The following is a 16,218-nucleotide window of genomic DNA, read 5'->3' on the forward strand; positions in this document are numbered from 1 at the left end:
TTCGAGCTCTACGACCTTGGGCGAGTCACATGACCTCTAACTATGGGTTCTGTGATGATTAGGATGGGGCTAGCAGAGGGAAGTTGTGAGAATCAAAGGAGCTGATGCCCTAAAAACAGGCTGTCTTTGTCGGTGTGCAAGAAATGTTAGCCACTGTCATTAAGGGCTATAAATGAGAGGACACAAACGGTGCCAGATGCCGAGGAAGCCCTCACTCTGCCACCTTTTCTGTTTTCAGTGTTTAAGGAGATAAGGACACATCTTCCACCTGTACGCTTATATTGCATTGCAAACGTCGTACGCTATTCCATTCTCTTCTATCCTAGCTCTTTAACAAGGGCGAGAAAACTAAAATCATGTGATTGAAGAATAAGAGGAAAGGGGGAGAAAAGCCAGTAGAGCAAAACCTGAGAATACAGTCAGTTACAGACTCACACAATGGGATGGCTTATCTGTATACCTGAATTGGGTGTTGACAATAACTTGGTAAGACTCAATCACGAGAGTACTTAAGTGCCAATTTAAAAAGCACTTAGGTACTTGTGAATTGAGTTAGCTATCAAGTAACAGCCTAGTCTTGAAGGGCCCTAGTTCCCCTGTCCTCCAGGAGTAACAAAGCGCATGGCATTGTCACTTGGAACGTACAGATCTCTAGTCACAACAATGTTTGTCCCAGCTGTAGGTCCTAATACCTAATACCTAATACCATATGTGGTAGTCTAGTAATCTATTTAGAAAGAATCTCAAACCACAATCTCTGTGTGGGCTCTTTCATCTAATTTCAGGCTCTGAGTACCCTGGGACTGTAGCTAATAGGGTGAGGGCCAACATTTGTTATGCAATTGTGCACAGAGGAATTTACTGTGTACAAACTGCATAAATACCAGTGTTCCTGGTTTCTCCAAGTAATCGTGGCTGATTATTACACATTAACACCTTCCCTTTTTCTTATTTCATCTAATCTTTTCGCTATTCTGAGATCACTTGAAATTCTGTTTAAATATGCTGCTGAAAAAAAATTGTTTTCAAATAGTTCCGGAGACTTTCTCAGGTCCTATAAACTAAGCAATAAGTTTCATTTGCCTTATATTGTTTTATAAGTTTATTATTATTAATATGTAACCTTCTGGTACTCAGTCTTAAAGTTGCATGCTCTTTTTTGATCCCATAACAAAAAGAATCTGTCTGTCTTCCTACTACACCTTAAAAGGAAAGTTACTGGACAGCAAGCATAATCTTATATGAAACTCACTACTTAAGTTAAAAACAAGAAACTCAACATAACCAATCAAGTTCTCTGAGGACTAGAAAATGGAGCATGGTGAAGGCTGGATGCAGAGAGAAAAGTGCTGCAAGGAGAAACCAAGGAATTGAGGGCAGCAAAGCTTAGAGCTTGAAATCAAGGTGCTGAGTTCTGGGAAGGAGACTGTCTGGACATGAGACTTGGGAAGGAAATCTGTTGTAACTGTCAAAGGCATCCTTCTCCTGCCCCCCACCCCTGCCCGAGCTCCTCAAACCAGGGCAGGGGAGGGGGGCAGGTGGGAAAGGGTGGGGTAGGAGGGGGGTAGGTGGGTAGGTCCAGAAACACCCGGAGTAGATTTCAAACCACAAATGACCTCCTCCTCTGTCACCCCACTCCCCCTGACGTCGGGCCAAGAGCCAGAGATGAAGAGAGACGAATAAGAAAAGTGGCAATAGGGGTGTGAGTAAACAGACGACATCTGGGGGCGTGGGAAAAATGATGGAACGTAGCCGAATCTGACAGGACTGCTGTGTATCCCATCACTGCTATATAACGGCAACTCACCTTGGAGGGAATTACCGAAATCTCACTCAACCTTAATTTCTGCAGCTTTAAAACAGGATGATGTGGCCTTCAGCACAGTGTTGCGTGTGCATTAGACGACATCAGGTACTTACCGCACAGTACCTAAATACGGGCATGCCTTTTCTCCTGGTTTTGTATAAAACAGTCTAAAATATTTTCTTTGACCTTAACGAGGAGTTGTCTCTCATTTATCTTTGTGTCCAGTGCCGCATTTGGACAATCAGAAGTTCTTAGTAAATTTTTTGGAATTAACAGCTGACCAAAACTATCACTCTTTTCTCAAACAGTGGAAGGTTAGATCACACCTCCACAGAGATGTGAGACCAAACTCTAACATTCATTCCCTCTCCAAACATCTACATGCTGTACAAATAAATCAGTCCTTTTCACACACACACAGATATTCCCAGTCACTAACAGTTTCCCTTCTCTGTCACTATGGTAGGTATGCTAATGAATGCAAAAGGGTCTGTCTTCCCTTCATTTCCTTTTAGACGAAAGACCCTATTTTTTTTGTTGTTGTTTGTTTAAGAAGCTTTTTAGTCTTATTTTCAATTTATAATTCAGGACTCACAAAGTTAAAGGATTAGTGTTTGTTAATATATTTAGGCTTTAAATTTCTCTCAATGTTACAATGCACATATATGTACTTAAGGATTTCAAGTCAACAGCGGACTGTCCCAAATTCTCAGGGAAAGATCTTCCCACCTCTGTTTCAGCCAGGTGCCTTTTCTCACAAAGCCAAACCATATACCATCACACGTATTTCCGTCCACTCCTTTTTCCGGTGCTGAAACACTGCCTTCAGGGGATGGGAGGAGTGTATGTGTGAGGGGTGGGTGATTTCCACAAAACTGGTCATCTGGAAGCTATAAACTTTTGGAGTGTGGCAGCTGCATTCTGAGCAGAATAATGGCGAGGGAACTGGTGATGTCAATAGACCCAGAGTCCTCCCCTTAAATGTTTGTATGATTTTTAAGTTCTTTATAATTCTAAGCCCTCAGAGGTTAATAAAGCTGGTCAGGCCAACTCTGAAGTCTGAGTTTCTTACAATCTGGGTAGAAGCAAAAGACTTCTTGATACAGGACTTAGTCAACTTAACTGAATTTCTGAAAAGACCTGTCAGTTCCTTAATAGCTGTTTTAAAAAATTCTAGAAGGATCCATCTTCAACATGATCCACTTTAGTTCATTTTACTATGCAAATGTGCTTCTTAATGATGGATTCTCTCTATTGGATCTGTCAGTATAAATATTTGCTCTCTTGTCTGTACTAACAGACACAGACAGAGGATTAAAGCTACCTTAAGGGTGCAGAGAACCTTCCCAGGACGGGGGAAATGGACTGGAATAGGGTTTGGGGAAAGACCGTCCCAGAATGCCTCGGGCTCCTCTCCATTAAACAGGAAGAGTGAATGCAGGCAGCCAAGACCAAAGTCAAAGCCTCAGGATACTAGAAGCAGAATGGATGCTCAGAAGGAAGGCAGTGAGGAATGCAAGTTGCCTTTGATGGTTCCAGGCTTTCCTTCTAGCCATCAGGACTCCTGGGCTCAAGGAAGCATCATAACTCAAACACACTATGCTTGAGTCACGGGTCTTATCTCCCATTCTGTTTTATTGCGTTGACCTTTGGATGGCTAATTAGGCTTGAAGTGAACTGAACTGAAATGTATATATTCTTATATTGTAAAGAATTGAGATAAGCATATTTGCAGCAGTAAAAAAAGAGAGACCAGGCCATTCTCATTGCAAGTTTGCAACACTTGCCCCCAAATGATTAGTTTGGGCCCGTAGGGGGGGAAAAAAAAAATTCATCTGCAACTGGTAACAGCATGAAGTAGACATTACGCCCGAGGAAATAAAAAACAAACAAGAACATACTGGCAGAAGCTGACCCAACTGGAGGCATCCGCCAGGGACTCAGCAGAATCAACAAGGCTTACCTTCGCACACAGGGCAACACTCGCCGGGCACTTTGACGGGGTTCATGCAGCTCTGCCCGCAGGCTGTCGCCACGCAGTGGGGCTCCCCATTGATGCACTGGCAGAACGTGCAGTCGTCTTCCCGCCACCGGTCTCCGTGAGCGCGGATCTGACCGCTGGCGTAGCAGCCGGCAGGATTATTAAAAGGATACACTGGATCTAAATCAAAATGTGAGCTCAGAGTGAGATGGAGGGCATTCTAAATCTTATCCCTGCCTGCACCTGGAGACATTTTTCCCAGGTGCTAGTCATCAGCAGTTCTTTTCCAGCTGTGATCGGCAGAAGCTCGGGCTGCATAAGGGGTCTCCAGGGGGGACATGCAAAAGCAGCTGTCCTACTGAGTTCATGTCCACCCATCCTGACACTGCAGACAGGGCAGGGGATCTGTGGTGTAAAAACCAACGTGCAGGTGTTACCACTACATAAAGTTCCAAAACTCGGTGGGCAGAGCTGGGGGTTGGTGACTGCAAAACATAGGTCCATTTTAGGCTCTGACAAGGTCTTCTGAGTTGTCAGCTTTAATGTTTAATCATACTTCAATTTCATCACCTGTAGAGTGGGGGAATAATGCCCCTGTCCAACTCGGAGTGATGCCGTGACTTCTAGGATGGACTGAAGTCTATCTCGGGGTGCCTGGAGGTCCACGTGGACAACAGTGAGGAGGACAGCAGGAATTTGCTGTGGCCTTGTTTGAGATGAGGCTGGTTTAGACATACAGTGGGTGGCTGTTTGTGCCCTGGAGGAAAGGCTATGAACTTAGGCTATTTTTCTCCCCGTGAGCTGGGTGGCCAAGCAGCAGCCGAGGATGGGGAACAAAAGTAGCCAAGGCTACTGTTAAAAACTAAAAAATGTTTTCTGAGGTTACTGACCAGGACATAAACACTGCACACAAAATCCCCAACTACTATCATAATGAGAGCAACCAGATAAACCACTCAATCTTCTTTTTCAGAAACACGTAAAACCTGGCTTCAAAAAGTAAGGGCTGCTGAGTGGGGAGGAAAGGCCAGGCACTCATGAGTTTGGTCCTCTTTAGTCTAAAGAGGTAACAGGGCGTTATAAGAAAGTCAGACGCCAAAAGTTAAAATCATGCAGTCACAGCTTTAGAAAGTCAGCCTGCCAGAAAGGGAAGCAGCCAAGAGACCTGAGCTAGATAAGACTTTATAAATTTCTTCATAAAAAATATTACACTGCATACTTCATTTCTACTCTGAGCCTGGATCTGAATTCCAGGAAGTGAGACATAACCGGATCTGCGCCCAGACCTCTCATTATGATTATTACACAGAGGTTCCTATCTGTGTTTTTACACCACCAACTGCTATGTAGTTTGAGAAACTATTACAAACTGGGGCCAGCTAGGGAACAAATCATTTGGGAAGGTTAAAAGTTTGACGTGACTTTTTAAAAAAATTAATCCACAACAACACTTCTAAAAAGTGAACCACCTTTCTCTTATGTCGGCTAAAATAATTGCTAAGACGGGAAAGAATTTCCCTGGTATAAACAATTGTTCAATGTTAGGAATGTAGTTTGTATACTTTAAACATTTTCAGATCTCCAATATTATGTGGTAAATATAGCTCAGACACTGAACAGGACCGTAGGAAGACAGAAAAAGGTACAGAATGTGGCGTGGCATTCTGTCCTCTGTTTCCTGTGCACAGATAAAGGCAGGGTGGACTTTAAGTTGTTTTTTTTTTTTAACGTTTATTTTTTATTTTTGAGAGAGAGAGAGATAGGGTGCACAGCGGGGGAGGGGCAGGAGAGAGGGAGACACAGAATCTGAAGCAGGCACCAGGCTCTGAGCTGCCAGCACAGAGCTCGACGTGGGGCTCGAACTCATGAACCATGAGATCATGCCCGAACTGAAGTCAGACACTCAACCGACTGAGCCACCCAGGCACCCCAAAGGCAGGGTGGACTTTAGACGCAAGACGGAAACGTCTGATTCCAGACTGAGGGTCTGTGACCCCGTCAGTCCAGACAAGAAGGCCCACGTCACCTTGGGCCAGAGTGATGTGTTCACACCAGAGACACAATCAGGTATGGGGGTATCATAAACTTAGACAAATGACTCTACCTTTTTGAACTTCAGTTTCCTAAACCTTAAAATGTGCAGGCCATAGTGAATGGATATTCAGAATCATTATTCTGAAATGTTCACTATTTACAAATAGCAGAGGTGGGAGAGTAAAGCCTGTTGGAGAAACATGAAACTATTACTTCTTAGAGGGATGAAGGGATACAGAGAAAGCAGACCCTGAGAGCCTTCTGCCCAGGGCCATACCTGACACTTGGCTGGGCTTCAGCTGGTGTCACCACCATGCCACACAACCCCTCTCTCACCAAATACACATTTTCAAGGAGTAGAGTCCTGACCCGACCTGCAGGGCTGTGGGTGTGGAAAGGAGACAGGGCAAGCTCCCCTCTGAGCTGACTGGCTGAGATGGTCAATGATCAGGGCTGGCTTATTCCAGCTGAATAATCTGAGGAAAGCAAGGGGTGAACTCTGACGTCCCCAGATCTTGCTGAGGAACTTCTGGAATCAAGGGAGGGGGGGAATGGATAGCACTTCCGGGAAATCTCATGTCGACCTGTGTAGAGAGGTGGCCCACTTTCTACACCCAGGGCATAACTTCCCTTGGGGAGACATCTCATGCACTCCTCCTGACATGATCAAAGTCCTGAAAGATGGGCCATGATGTCACAAAAAGGGAACTTCTTCAATTTTCTTCTATTTTTGGGTGAGACTGAATTGTGTTGATTTTGATATTAAAAGTCTGAGCCATGTATATGCTTATTAACCTTAATGAGCACTTTCTCTTACCCTCACACACTGGGCAGCACTCTCCTTCGGGCACATAGTACCTCTCGCAGTTCAGCTCACCACACTGGGCAGTGAAGCAGATGGAAACACCCCCTTGGCATCGACAGAACCGACAGTTGTCCATTCGAAACATATCTCCGTCATTATATTCCACGTTATTGAAGACACAGGCTGGCTTTGTTTCTGAAAGGAGTTAAAGCAAACAAGGCATATTCAAAGTCATTTCTGGGTGGTGCCTTTTGTTCTTCAATCAGCCTCTAGAAAATTCTGACAGAACGTTAGAATTTGATAGAAATTTACCAAATTGATATAATTTGTACAATGAAAACAGTAAGGCAATGCAAAATACAATTAAACAAAGTCAGTTATCTTCCTGCCCCAAGGAACTGAAATTCTCCTGAACAAAAATCTACACCGACTTACCCCTACTCCAAACAAACAAAGGTAACCATCTGAGCATGAAACTCACATATCTGATATGTGCTTTAAAGACATTATGTGTGTTTTGCTAAAGAATTCTCTGCGTCAAATAAACGATCTTGCCTCCACATTAGGCTCTGCTCTGCCTCAAAAACAATTTACTTAAGGTCTTTTGGAGGTGATGTTCTTGTGTTCTTTCAGTGTTCGCTCCTAAATTATTTCTTCTATCTGGGTTAATAATCCATAGTTTTAATAGTACCTGGACTTTAACAAAACACCATTCCCTTTCTTGGAAACAACCTAAATGTCTATGAACTGATGTTATGAGAAAACAAAATGTGGTATATCCATACAATGAAATACTTCTTGGCCATAAAATGTATGAAGTTTTGATACATGCTATAATATTAATGAACCTTGAAAAAATTACACGAATTAAAGGAAGCCATTAAAAAAAAACCCCATATATTATATGATTCTATTTATATGAAATGCCCATAATAGGGACATCTATGGAGACAAAAATTGGATTAGTTGTTGCCTAGGTGTGGGGGTGCTGGGGGCAAATGGGGAGTGACTGCTAATGAGCTGGGAAGTTTGGCGGGGTCGGGGGGGGGGGGGGAGACTAATGAGTATAGTAAAATTGATCGTGATGATTCCACAACTCTGTGAATATTCTAAAAACCACTGAACTGTGTAACTTGGTAAACTGCATGATATGTGTTTCAATGAAGCTGGCAACATAAAAATATTCCCAAATTGAAGAAAGTTCTCCTAGGCTGAAGTACCCTGTTTAATAAGGTGGGGAAAGCTAGATTATGATACAAGCATCGTTCATGGGCTCCTCTGAGCCAACATCATTTGATATGTCACCTTGCATGTTTGAAACTTTTAAAGAGACTTTCACCGCATTTTAATTTGAATGTATTTGCACCTGGTTTATACCTAAGGACAATGACTTTCTCATTCGAGTTTATAATAGTGCAGTGGAGAAGACAGAGCAAGTGCTAATATCCATTTCTTTGATTAGGAGAATGAAACTTAAAGAGATTAGGTGACCTGCCTAAAGTCACTTGACTGGTGTGAGGCCGGCTGTGCATCTGTGTTTACACAGGCAGCAAAAGTGCAGGTCTGAACCGAGTCCCTACTGCTGGCTGTATATATGATTTCTTTTTCCAGAAAACTAATATTGTGTTACAAAGTATCATCTCATTATAGCTCAGAATTCTTCTATATGCTTTCAGCCAACATACTAATCTGAGCAGGGAATAGAAGGAACTGGGCAGTGAGACCACAAGTTCCAAAGTGTAGAAAACGGGAGCGCTCTTGCAAATCAAACTTGCATGCTGTGCAGTGAGGTAAAATACTGTAACAAAATGCTGAGCACCCATTCAAAATGAAGGGACAAAAGTATAAACCCATCAATATGAATTACTTGGTTACATTAATCAGCCAAATCCACCATCTGCGTGAAGCTACAAATCTTGGTGCAAGATTTGAAGTAAGTGAGGAGGGAAGAGTCTGGTTATGAATAATGCCGCTCCAGATGAACCAGTATTTTTGGTAGGGTGTGCAGAAGCTTAAGCGGGCGGGGACGGGGTTGATGAAGGATCTGGCAGTTAGGGTTCACTAGCTAATGCACAGAGAACAAGGGGGGGTGGGATCTAGAGAGACGGGGAGTCCCCCAAAACACAGCCTAGAAAACATAATGAGTTCTCTAGGATAAACACCCCACCCCCAGCCCCCCCGGCCGCACGCGCACGCGCGCGCACACACACACACACACGCACGTCCCATAATGAAATCCCCATAATGAAATCCCTATTTGATGCTGAGAGAAATTTATAGACGCTCTTCAGAAAAAAATACAAATAAGAAGGATGGCAGTGATCTTTGAAGAGCAGTGACCAATTACTTCCTCACCTGTAGGGGATATAAATGTGATCCTCAGAAGCGTGTGGAGATTACCACTACCTCTGTAAGGAACAATTTAAGTGGTTGTGGAAATGAAAAATAGTACAAAGAAATAATTTACTATGGAATTTATAGTTCTCAATGCAGAGATGCATAAAAGTGTCTTGTCAGTGATTTTTTGTGTGTGTGTTGTTTCATGTCTGCCCAATTAAATTTTATATTTCTTAGTTATGGAATCTTCTCTTTTCTCTTTAATATGGTCCAGAACTCCTGAAAAAAAAAAAAAAACCCCAACAAAACCTGATAGTTGGTTAATAACCTTTACTGCCTGCCAAATTACAGTGATTGGCAGATGGTGATAGGTATATAATTTTAGTGAAAGAGAAGACTAAAATGTAGAACTTTTATATCAAATGTGAAAGTGGAAGAAAAGTCCAAATAGATACACTTCTGTTGCTTTTTCCCTTCAATCTCTCAGTAGGAAAAGGCTAATATCTTGCCTCTGGTCTCATTTCCCTGGCGGTGAGCTGTGTAGGAAGGCCAGTGGGTGGACCGCAGAAGCCAAAAGAGAGACAACCACACGTCAGGAAACATCTGAAAATCTCTCCATATGTCAACAGCAAACTGATGGCCCACAAAGACAGGGTACATGGGGTTCTACAATACTGAAGGGAGAAAACCCTTTTCCATTGGGGGAAGACGTGTATGTGCCAGAGCAGGATAAGGAAAAGGGAACCACCCTCATAAGGGAGTGCAAAAGGTAGGATCATCACTCTTAAGGAAGAGCAGCTTGAGAAGGCCCCAGGAACACAATGGGTGCTCAATAAGTGCCTAGTAAGTGAAATACTTATTCTCTGAATTACGGTAGAAGTAGATATTATACCTCTAAAAACATTACTGAGCATTACTGCTATACAGACAGTGGGTTCTCAATAGATGTTGTGTATTCATTTTCAACTAAAAGACTGCAGGTCTGAGTTTTCTAGACCCAAATTTTACACAAAAAGCAAGCCAACTCTGGGGATGGCTCTCCCACGACTGGTCAATTTTACGGTTTACTGCCTGATGCTGGCAGAGGCAGTTACTGGCTATGACACTCAAACCAAGATACTATTTTATTCAGATACGCACATACGACTGATCATGTATCTGAGCAACCTTCCATATTCTATGCTTGAGATTTCAAACCCAAACTCCTCTAAGCATGAGGTGGGGAGGGGGAGGGTGCTCGTGTAAGACGATGGAGTGCATTACAGCAAAATGGAGAACACGCACTCATCAAAAAGAAGCAGAGGCCACCGCTCAGTTCCAGCTGACTGAAGATAAAACTTCTGTCTGTGGGCCCGAGCAGGCACAGAGCTGCTTCTTGAAGGAGACTTGAGATTACTCCAGGCCTGGCTGTGGGTCATAGTTCCAGGTGATGAACTTGATGACTTCTAAGTTTCCATCAAAGGAGCTCAATCATACCACCTGTTCCTTTGGTTTCTAAACAGGGCTCTTGTTCACCTAACACCTCATAAGTCTTACTTTTGGCTCTCATCAGAGAAGGCGTCACAAACTGTCTCGATCTGGTTTGCAACTGTCTAGTCCCACCACCGGAACCGAACCGAATCAAAGAGAATGTTTGTGAAGAATGTTCTCTCCATCTATTCATCCAGGCTGATGTTTTCAAAACTTAGGAGTTTGCAAATTCTCTGTGAATATTTTCCATCTTGTGTTTTCACTTTAATACTTAATCTTAAAACACACACACACACACACACGGATCACCTAGATGGCAGCTTAGGAAACTGAGTGGTGACATGCTGTCTCCATTTCCATACGTGGGGTTAGGTAACATTCAACCCACTGTCCCCTCAACTGGGGTTTCTAGAACTATTCCTACATTGTTGGGGGGGGGTTCTCAAAATCTGGGAGGCAATGCTCCAGACATCTAGATTCCAGCTGTGTGCCGAACTCATCTCTGAGAACTGCTTTTGCTGAGTTGCATTTGAATATGTGGCTTTTGCTCTGTGTTGAGAAGAGCTGTCGCAGGAAACCCGTGTCTGTATTGGTGGTGTGAACGGGACTGAGGACGTGACCTACTGCATCAGCCAGTGCCTTTCAAATTTCCAGGTGAGAAGAGAGTTGCCCCCTCCAGTAGGTTCTTTCCTCTGAAAATAAGACCTGCGTATCTAACTCTATCTCCTTTTTTTCCACTTTGACGGCCAGGAAGTTGGGAGCCTTGCTAATGTTTAACCCTGGCAATTATGCAGACAGACACTTACAGCCTGCACACCTGCGGGTGCTTTCTTCTTTTCGGTTTTCACTTTCAGCATTTGCATACAACTTTATGGTTCTCTCTTTTCTCATTAGTATTTTCGTGTTATGGCTTTTGTTCTTGCTATGAAGGTGCCTGAAATCCTTTGTGGATAAGCAAAGCTTTATATAAATATAAATAGACCTCTGCTGTTCTAAGTGGTGACAAGGAGTGTTTGATATGTGATATCCTCTAATGATGGCCTTATGACAACAGTAAGATTTTCCCAGGGCGCTGGGGGTGGGGCCAAACACACACACACACATGCACGTATCTGCGTGTGTGCATGTATGTATGTACACCTTAAAAGAGGTAAAATACAGACTTTTAAATGTTAGTGTGTAAGCTTATGAATCTTCCCAGCATTAAGGTTTCTAGCCTCATCTACAACTGAACAACTAAGACAGTAATAGAAACGCCATAACAGGACAATGAACAAAAAAGCAGAGATCACCCAGGTTTGTGGTGGCAGGCAAGCGTCACCCCCTGAAACACTGAGCGTGTTTTGTCATCTCTGCATTGTCTCGTGGCAGATGGCAAGTCCTATTCCTGGAATGACAGCTCTACAAACAGCGAGGCTATAAACGAGAGCGGGCCCCAAAGATCCATCCGCGGCAGCTGAGGTGGGGGGCGGCCATTAGCCGTCTGGTCACAGCACACTGGGTAAGATGGAAGCTTAATGTCCTGATAAGAAAGACACGACGCTGGATCTCTACAACTGAGATGCAAGGAAAGAAGAAAGGCACTCCTCTTCCTCGCCCAGAGGACACGACAGCAAATGGTATTTCCAGGGGACAAGTGACTTAAGATTAACGTCCAGGGAGGGCAGTGAAAGATGGAGGTCCCCACAAAGGAACCCCTCTCTGGGCTGGTATTTAACAGCCACCTCTGGAGGGAACTGATATGACCCGAATCTGCTCGCTCACTCCCCCAAGACAACCTGGACACCCACAGACACAAGGACAGACCCTCTGCAGGTTCAGGCTGGAGAATGAGAGACAGACATGAGAGGACTGGCCGAGTGAGGAGTCCTAGAAGGAAGCACATTTGAGATGCTAGGAGCCCAGGGTGAGGAGTATTTGTGCCAAATGGCAGAAGAGTTAAATACTCGCAAAATGTCCCCTACGATACGTAGCAGTACCAGAGAAGAGGCTTTGCGGTTTGCTGGTGTTTAACACACACGACTAGAAGTGAGGAGAAGCACTGAGAAGAGGCTGCTTTCTCCACATGGAGCTTTTTCTACACCTGTGCTTGGATTCGTGAGGTCTGTGAGCCAGGAAGCTCATCTCGCCTTCTCTATCCCCTTGGAACGTCCAGACCCGGGTCTGTGGGTGTGAACGGGAGGTAACACGCAAAATAAAGACTATTTATTGCAAGTGCTTCACAAGGGGAACCTCATTTAAGTGACTGTTATTCACTCCACTTGACAGATGTGGAAACTGAGGCCCAGGGAGACCAAGCGATGCCCAAAGTTACACAGCTGGTAACTGGGGGAACCAATTCTCAAACCAAGGTCGTACGGCTCCAGTCCACGTTCTGTCAACCACGAAGCCTGACGCCAAGTGTCTACTCAAAGCAAAACAAACAAAACAACAGGCGGCCACTGGACTGAAAACCAAAGGACGCAAGGACTCAATTTTAATACAACCTTTTCATATGGGGAAGGGCAGGCTTGAGGGAGGGCAGACATTCTTCTGAACTCTGACTTCTTAGAGGCAGCAGTTAATAGGGGGGTTTCTGCAAGTGCGATTTTGTTGTTTTTGTCCACATGCGCCTTCATTTTCCTCGTGTCTAGGCACTGACTGAATAGTGCTAGCACGACTGACATTTCACTTGCTTGACTTTTATTCTTTGTTTTCCTTCTAAAAATTCTGAGGGAAGGGCATGTCTTAGGTTCTCCTCCCTTTCTAGCATCTAAATTCAATAAACACCATGTCACCAAACACCAAGCCCTGTCATGAAAGGTGAAAAGGAGAAGTGGATTCTATTTGAAGGAATCTTGTGACTGCAGAATCCTTTTTCAGGGCCATAAGGCTCGAATCAAAAGCGGCCAATAAGAATGACCTAGCGCCGGTCAAAGCCGTGCTCTCTACGTAGGAAAATACTCGACTTGAGGAACGATGCCTTTTCTGCGTCAAGTTGTGGTGGCTTCATTGTGGCGTCGGTTACACAGACTAGCTCCTGACAGCAGTGGTAGTGTGGTCACAGCTTCCGCGATCCTTTTCCTGAGCTCCTCACGTTTCTGCACTACCGAAATACAGCCGAATGTGACAGCTACAGACAATCTGTGCTTCCACTTTCAAAATTCTCTTTCTGATGGACGGAATGAGGATCCCCTTCTCCTGACTCCCTGTGCTGCTCTGAGAGATCCCAAGCCGACCTTCCTCCTGAGTGAGTGGCATGGAGTCCCTGAATGCATGCCCCGCCTTCCACAGGGCGGAAGCGGCCAATGGAACCCTCCCTCCTCCTGCACCCCCACGTACCATTAACACATTCAAAGACATCACAGCACTTTCCGGGTGTCCCATCTCCACGAGAGACTATGCGAGGGGTGGATCCCACCTCACACACGGGGAAACCACATAAGCCAGAGAGACACTCGCATCTGAAACCAAAGAAAAAGGGAAGGAAAACCCCATGAATAAACAACAACATAGAAGTCGGGAGACCACAAACAAAGTGGCAGTGGCTGTGGCAAACGACACTGTCTTGCTTATCTGGGGTCACTGGGGGATGGGGACCGGGTGCTAACATAATTTGCATTCCAAATAACTGAGGCTCATCTCCTTAAAATACACCCGTGTTTTTAACTGTAACCATTTTGACAGAAATATTCCTAAAATGCATTACGTCATTTCTTACTTAACCAGACGAGCATAACAAGCATTTCCTTGATGACGCAGGGCCGTGTTTATGTGTGTACATTATGGTGTTATTCCATAAACCAGTGATGCTCGCGTGGGCCAACACAGAAGGGGGCTCCCATGGTAAATGGCCCTGTGTTCCTGCTTTGTTGCTGTTGACCTTTGGGTGTTTTTCAGAGATCTTTCTGACCCTTCTTTCTGCTATTAAGTTAGCAGCTCTTGAGTCTCTTTTTGTCAGTGTGACTGGGTCTCGGGGTACCCTCATCTTTAGCCACATTCATTTGTAATTATGCATAGCATGAGAAACGGATGCTGATGGAAGACTGAGGAGCTCTTTACAACGGGCATGAGCTTTAGTAGGTGGACCTGTGACAGTTACTTGAAAGCTGAAAGCCTCATTTTGGGGGATCTTCTAAGCCACAACAGGTCCATTTATCTCAACATGCATGAATGAGGTGTTCAATGAACTGCAAGCCCACTCTGCTGGCTCTCACCCTTACTTAAGATCAACTCTGCTGTGAAACCAGTCTAAACGTAGTAGAAAAGTAAGAGGTGGGTATATGTGTGAGGTGAGCATAAGAGGAGAAAAAAAAGTCTACTGCTTGCTGAAGCCTGTTACAAAGAACTAGGCAGGGAATGAGCAGCCTAGGGCCTTAGAATACAAATGGAATAAAAGGAAGGAACAGCTAGCCTCCGGCTCCCCTCCACCAACCCCCCTCCCCCCCAGGGCTCCCCTGGGGATGAAAGGAGGGGTCAGAGGGCAGAGAGGATGACCAAGGAAGTTCCCAGGTTGATAGGAATAAAAGGAAGGCATCCTAAAAAGAGACATCCTCACAGGAAGTATGTGGGTACTTATGTACAGTGTGGGGTCAGGATCAGGGGAGGGGGACGCTCCCAGCAGGGAAGAGCGATTAACACACTTGTTAATTTCAGTTTTTGTTTTCCCCCCACCTTCTTGCTTAAGCGATTGTTTTGTTCTCCTATTGTTCTTTGGACCTGTAACGAATTCCAGTATGCTCATAGTCCACAAGTACCTCAATAATCAGGCCCAGAGGTTTAGTTACATTTATAATCAACTGCAGAACTAAAAGGGAAACAAATATAAATTAAAATTCGCACCAAAGACCATTAAAGCCACTGGAAAGGTGTGAACAACCCCTCTGGAGGTGGGCCCTTTCAGGCTTCTTCCATATGGGGTGACGGTTATATCAGGGGACCTGGGAGAAGAGGGGGTTAGGTAATTAAGGTTTTGCTGCAATGGAATCTCTCCTTTATGGTTTCAGATAAACATTTGCCTCTTCGGTGTGGGTGGATCTGTATTCCTATAGGGCAATCAACTTCCAGGGCTGAACTGCAAAGGTTATTCCACAGTCTTTGATTTCTGTGTGCCTTGTTACTACAGTTGTAAGCAGATAATCATATCCCTGTGATACTACAGTGATGACGTATTATTTCCATTTATTCTGGATCCTCTGTACAACTTCAACCCTTCAGCCTCTATGGATTAATGGGGCCAGGGCCTCATGAGGCCACACCCTGGTTCTGGTATCTGCATGTGATTACAATGGAAACATATCCTACACGAATAACTAACCTTTTCTTCCACATCTTCTGGGATCCACATTCTTGCCTACTGATGTGTTCCGGGGAATCATTCTAATTCAAACACCAGAGAGCATACGATGAACTGGAAAATACCTCTTCGGATATCCTTCAGGGACCTTTACTGAACACGTATGTGCACTTAGGTGCCAAGCTCTCTGCGAGGCTGTCAGAAATCCCACCAAGCTGAAAACCATAGTGGAGTCTGCCCTACGGCTTCTTGTGTCCCCTTTTACATCTGACCTGTTTCTCAACATTTAGATCTCTCTCGTGCTTTTGTAGTGATTCACAGAGGTTGTCTGTAGTAGGTTACAGAAGGTCTAAAACTGCACACGACTGCCTAGTAACCCACTTACCAAAGAAAACCCCTGATGCTGAATTTTTGCTCCTATACCCAGAATGACTATATGTTCAAGTTCCAAGGATTCAGGTGCCCCGGTTTGGGCTGGCTGGCTTGCTCCCAGCTCCTTTCCCCTTCTG

At 44.4% G+C, this 16,218-nt stretch overlaps 1 protein-coding gene across 2 annotated transcripts in view; it reads right to left on the bottom strand.

The window, feature by feature from the left end:
- CRIM1 (cysteine rich transmembrane BMP regulator 1) overlaps positions 1 to 16,218 on the bottom strand; it is a 188,606-nt gene that overhangs the window by 65,839 nt on the left and 106,549 nt on the right. For both annotated transcript variants that reach the window (XM_042982178.1, XM_042982177.1), the window contains exons 5-7: positions 13,756 to 13,877; positions 6,640 to 6,822; positions 3,771 to 3,968 (exon numbers count right to left, since the gene is read on the bottom strand). In XM_042982178.1, coding sequence (XP_042838112.1) covers positions 3,771 to 3,968; positions 6,640 to 6,822; positions 13,756 to 13,877 — 503 coding nt within the window. The remainder of the gene's footprint in view (positions 1 to 3,770; positions 3,969 to 6,639; positions 6,823 to 13,755; positions 13,878 to 16,218) is intronic.

This window comes from Panthera tigris, chromosome A3, assembly GCF_018350195.1.
Source record: "Panthera tigris isolate Pti1 chromosome A3, P.tigris_Pti1_mat1.1, whole genome shotgun sequence".
In the NCBI taxonomy this organism is placed as follows: Eukaryota; Metazoa; Chordata; class Mammalia; order Carnivora; family Felidae; genus Panthera; species Panthera tigris.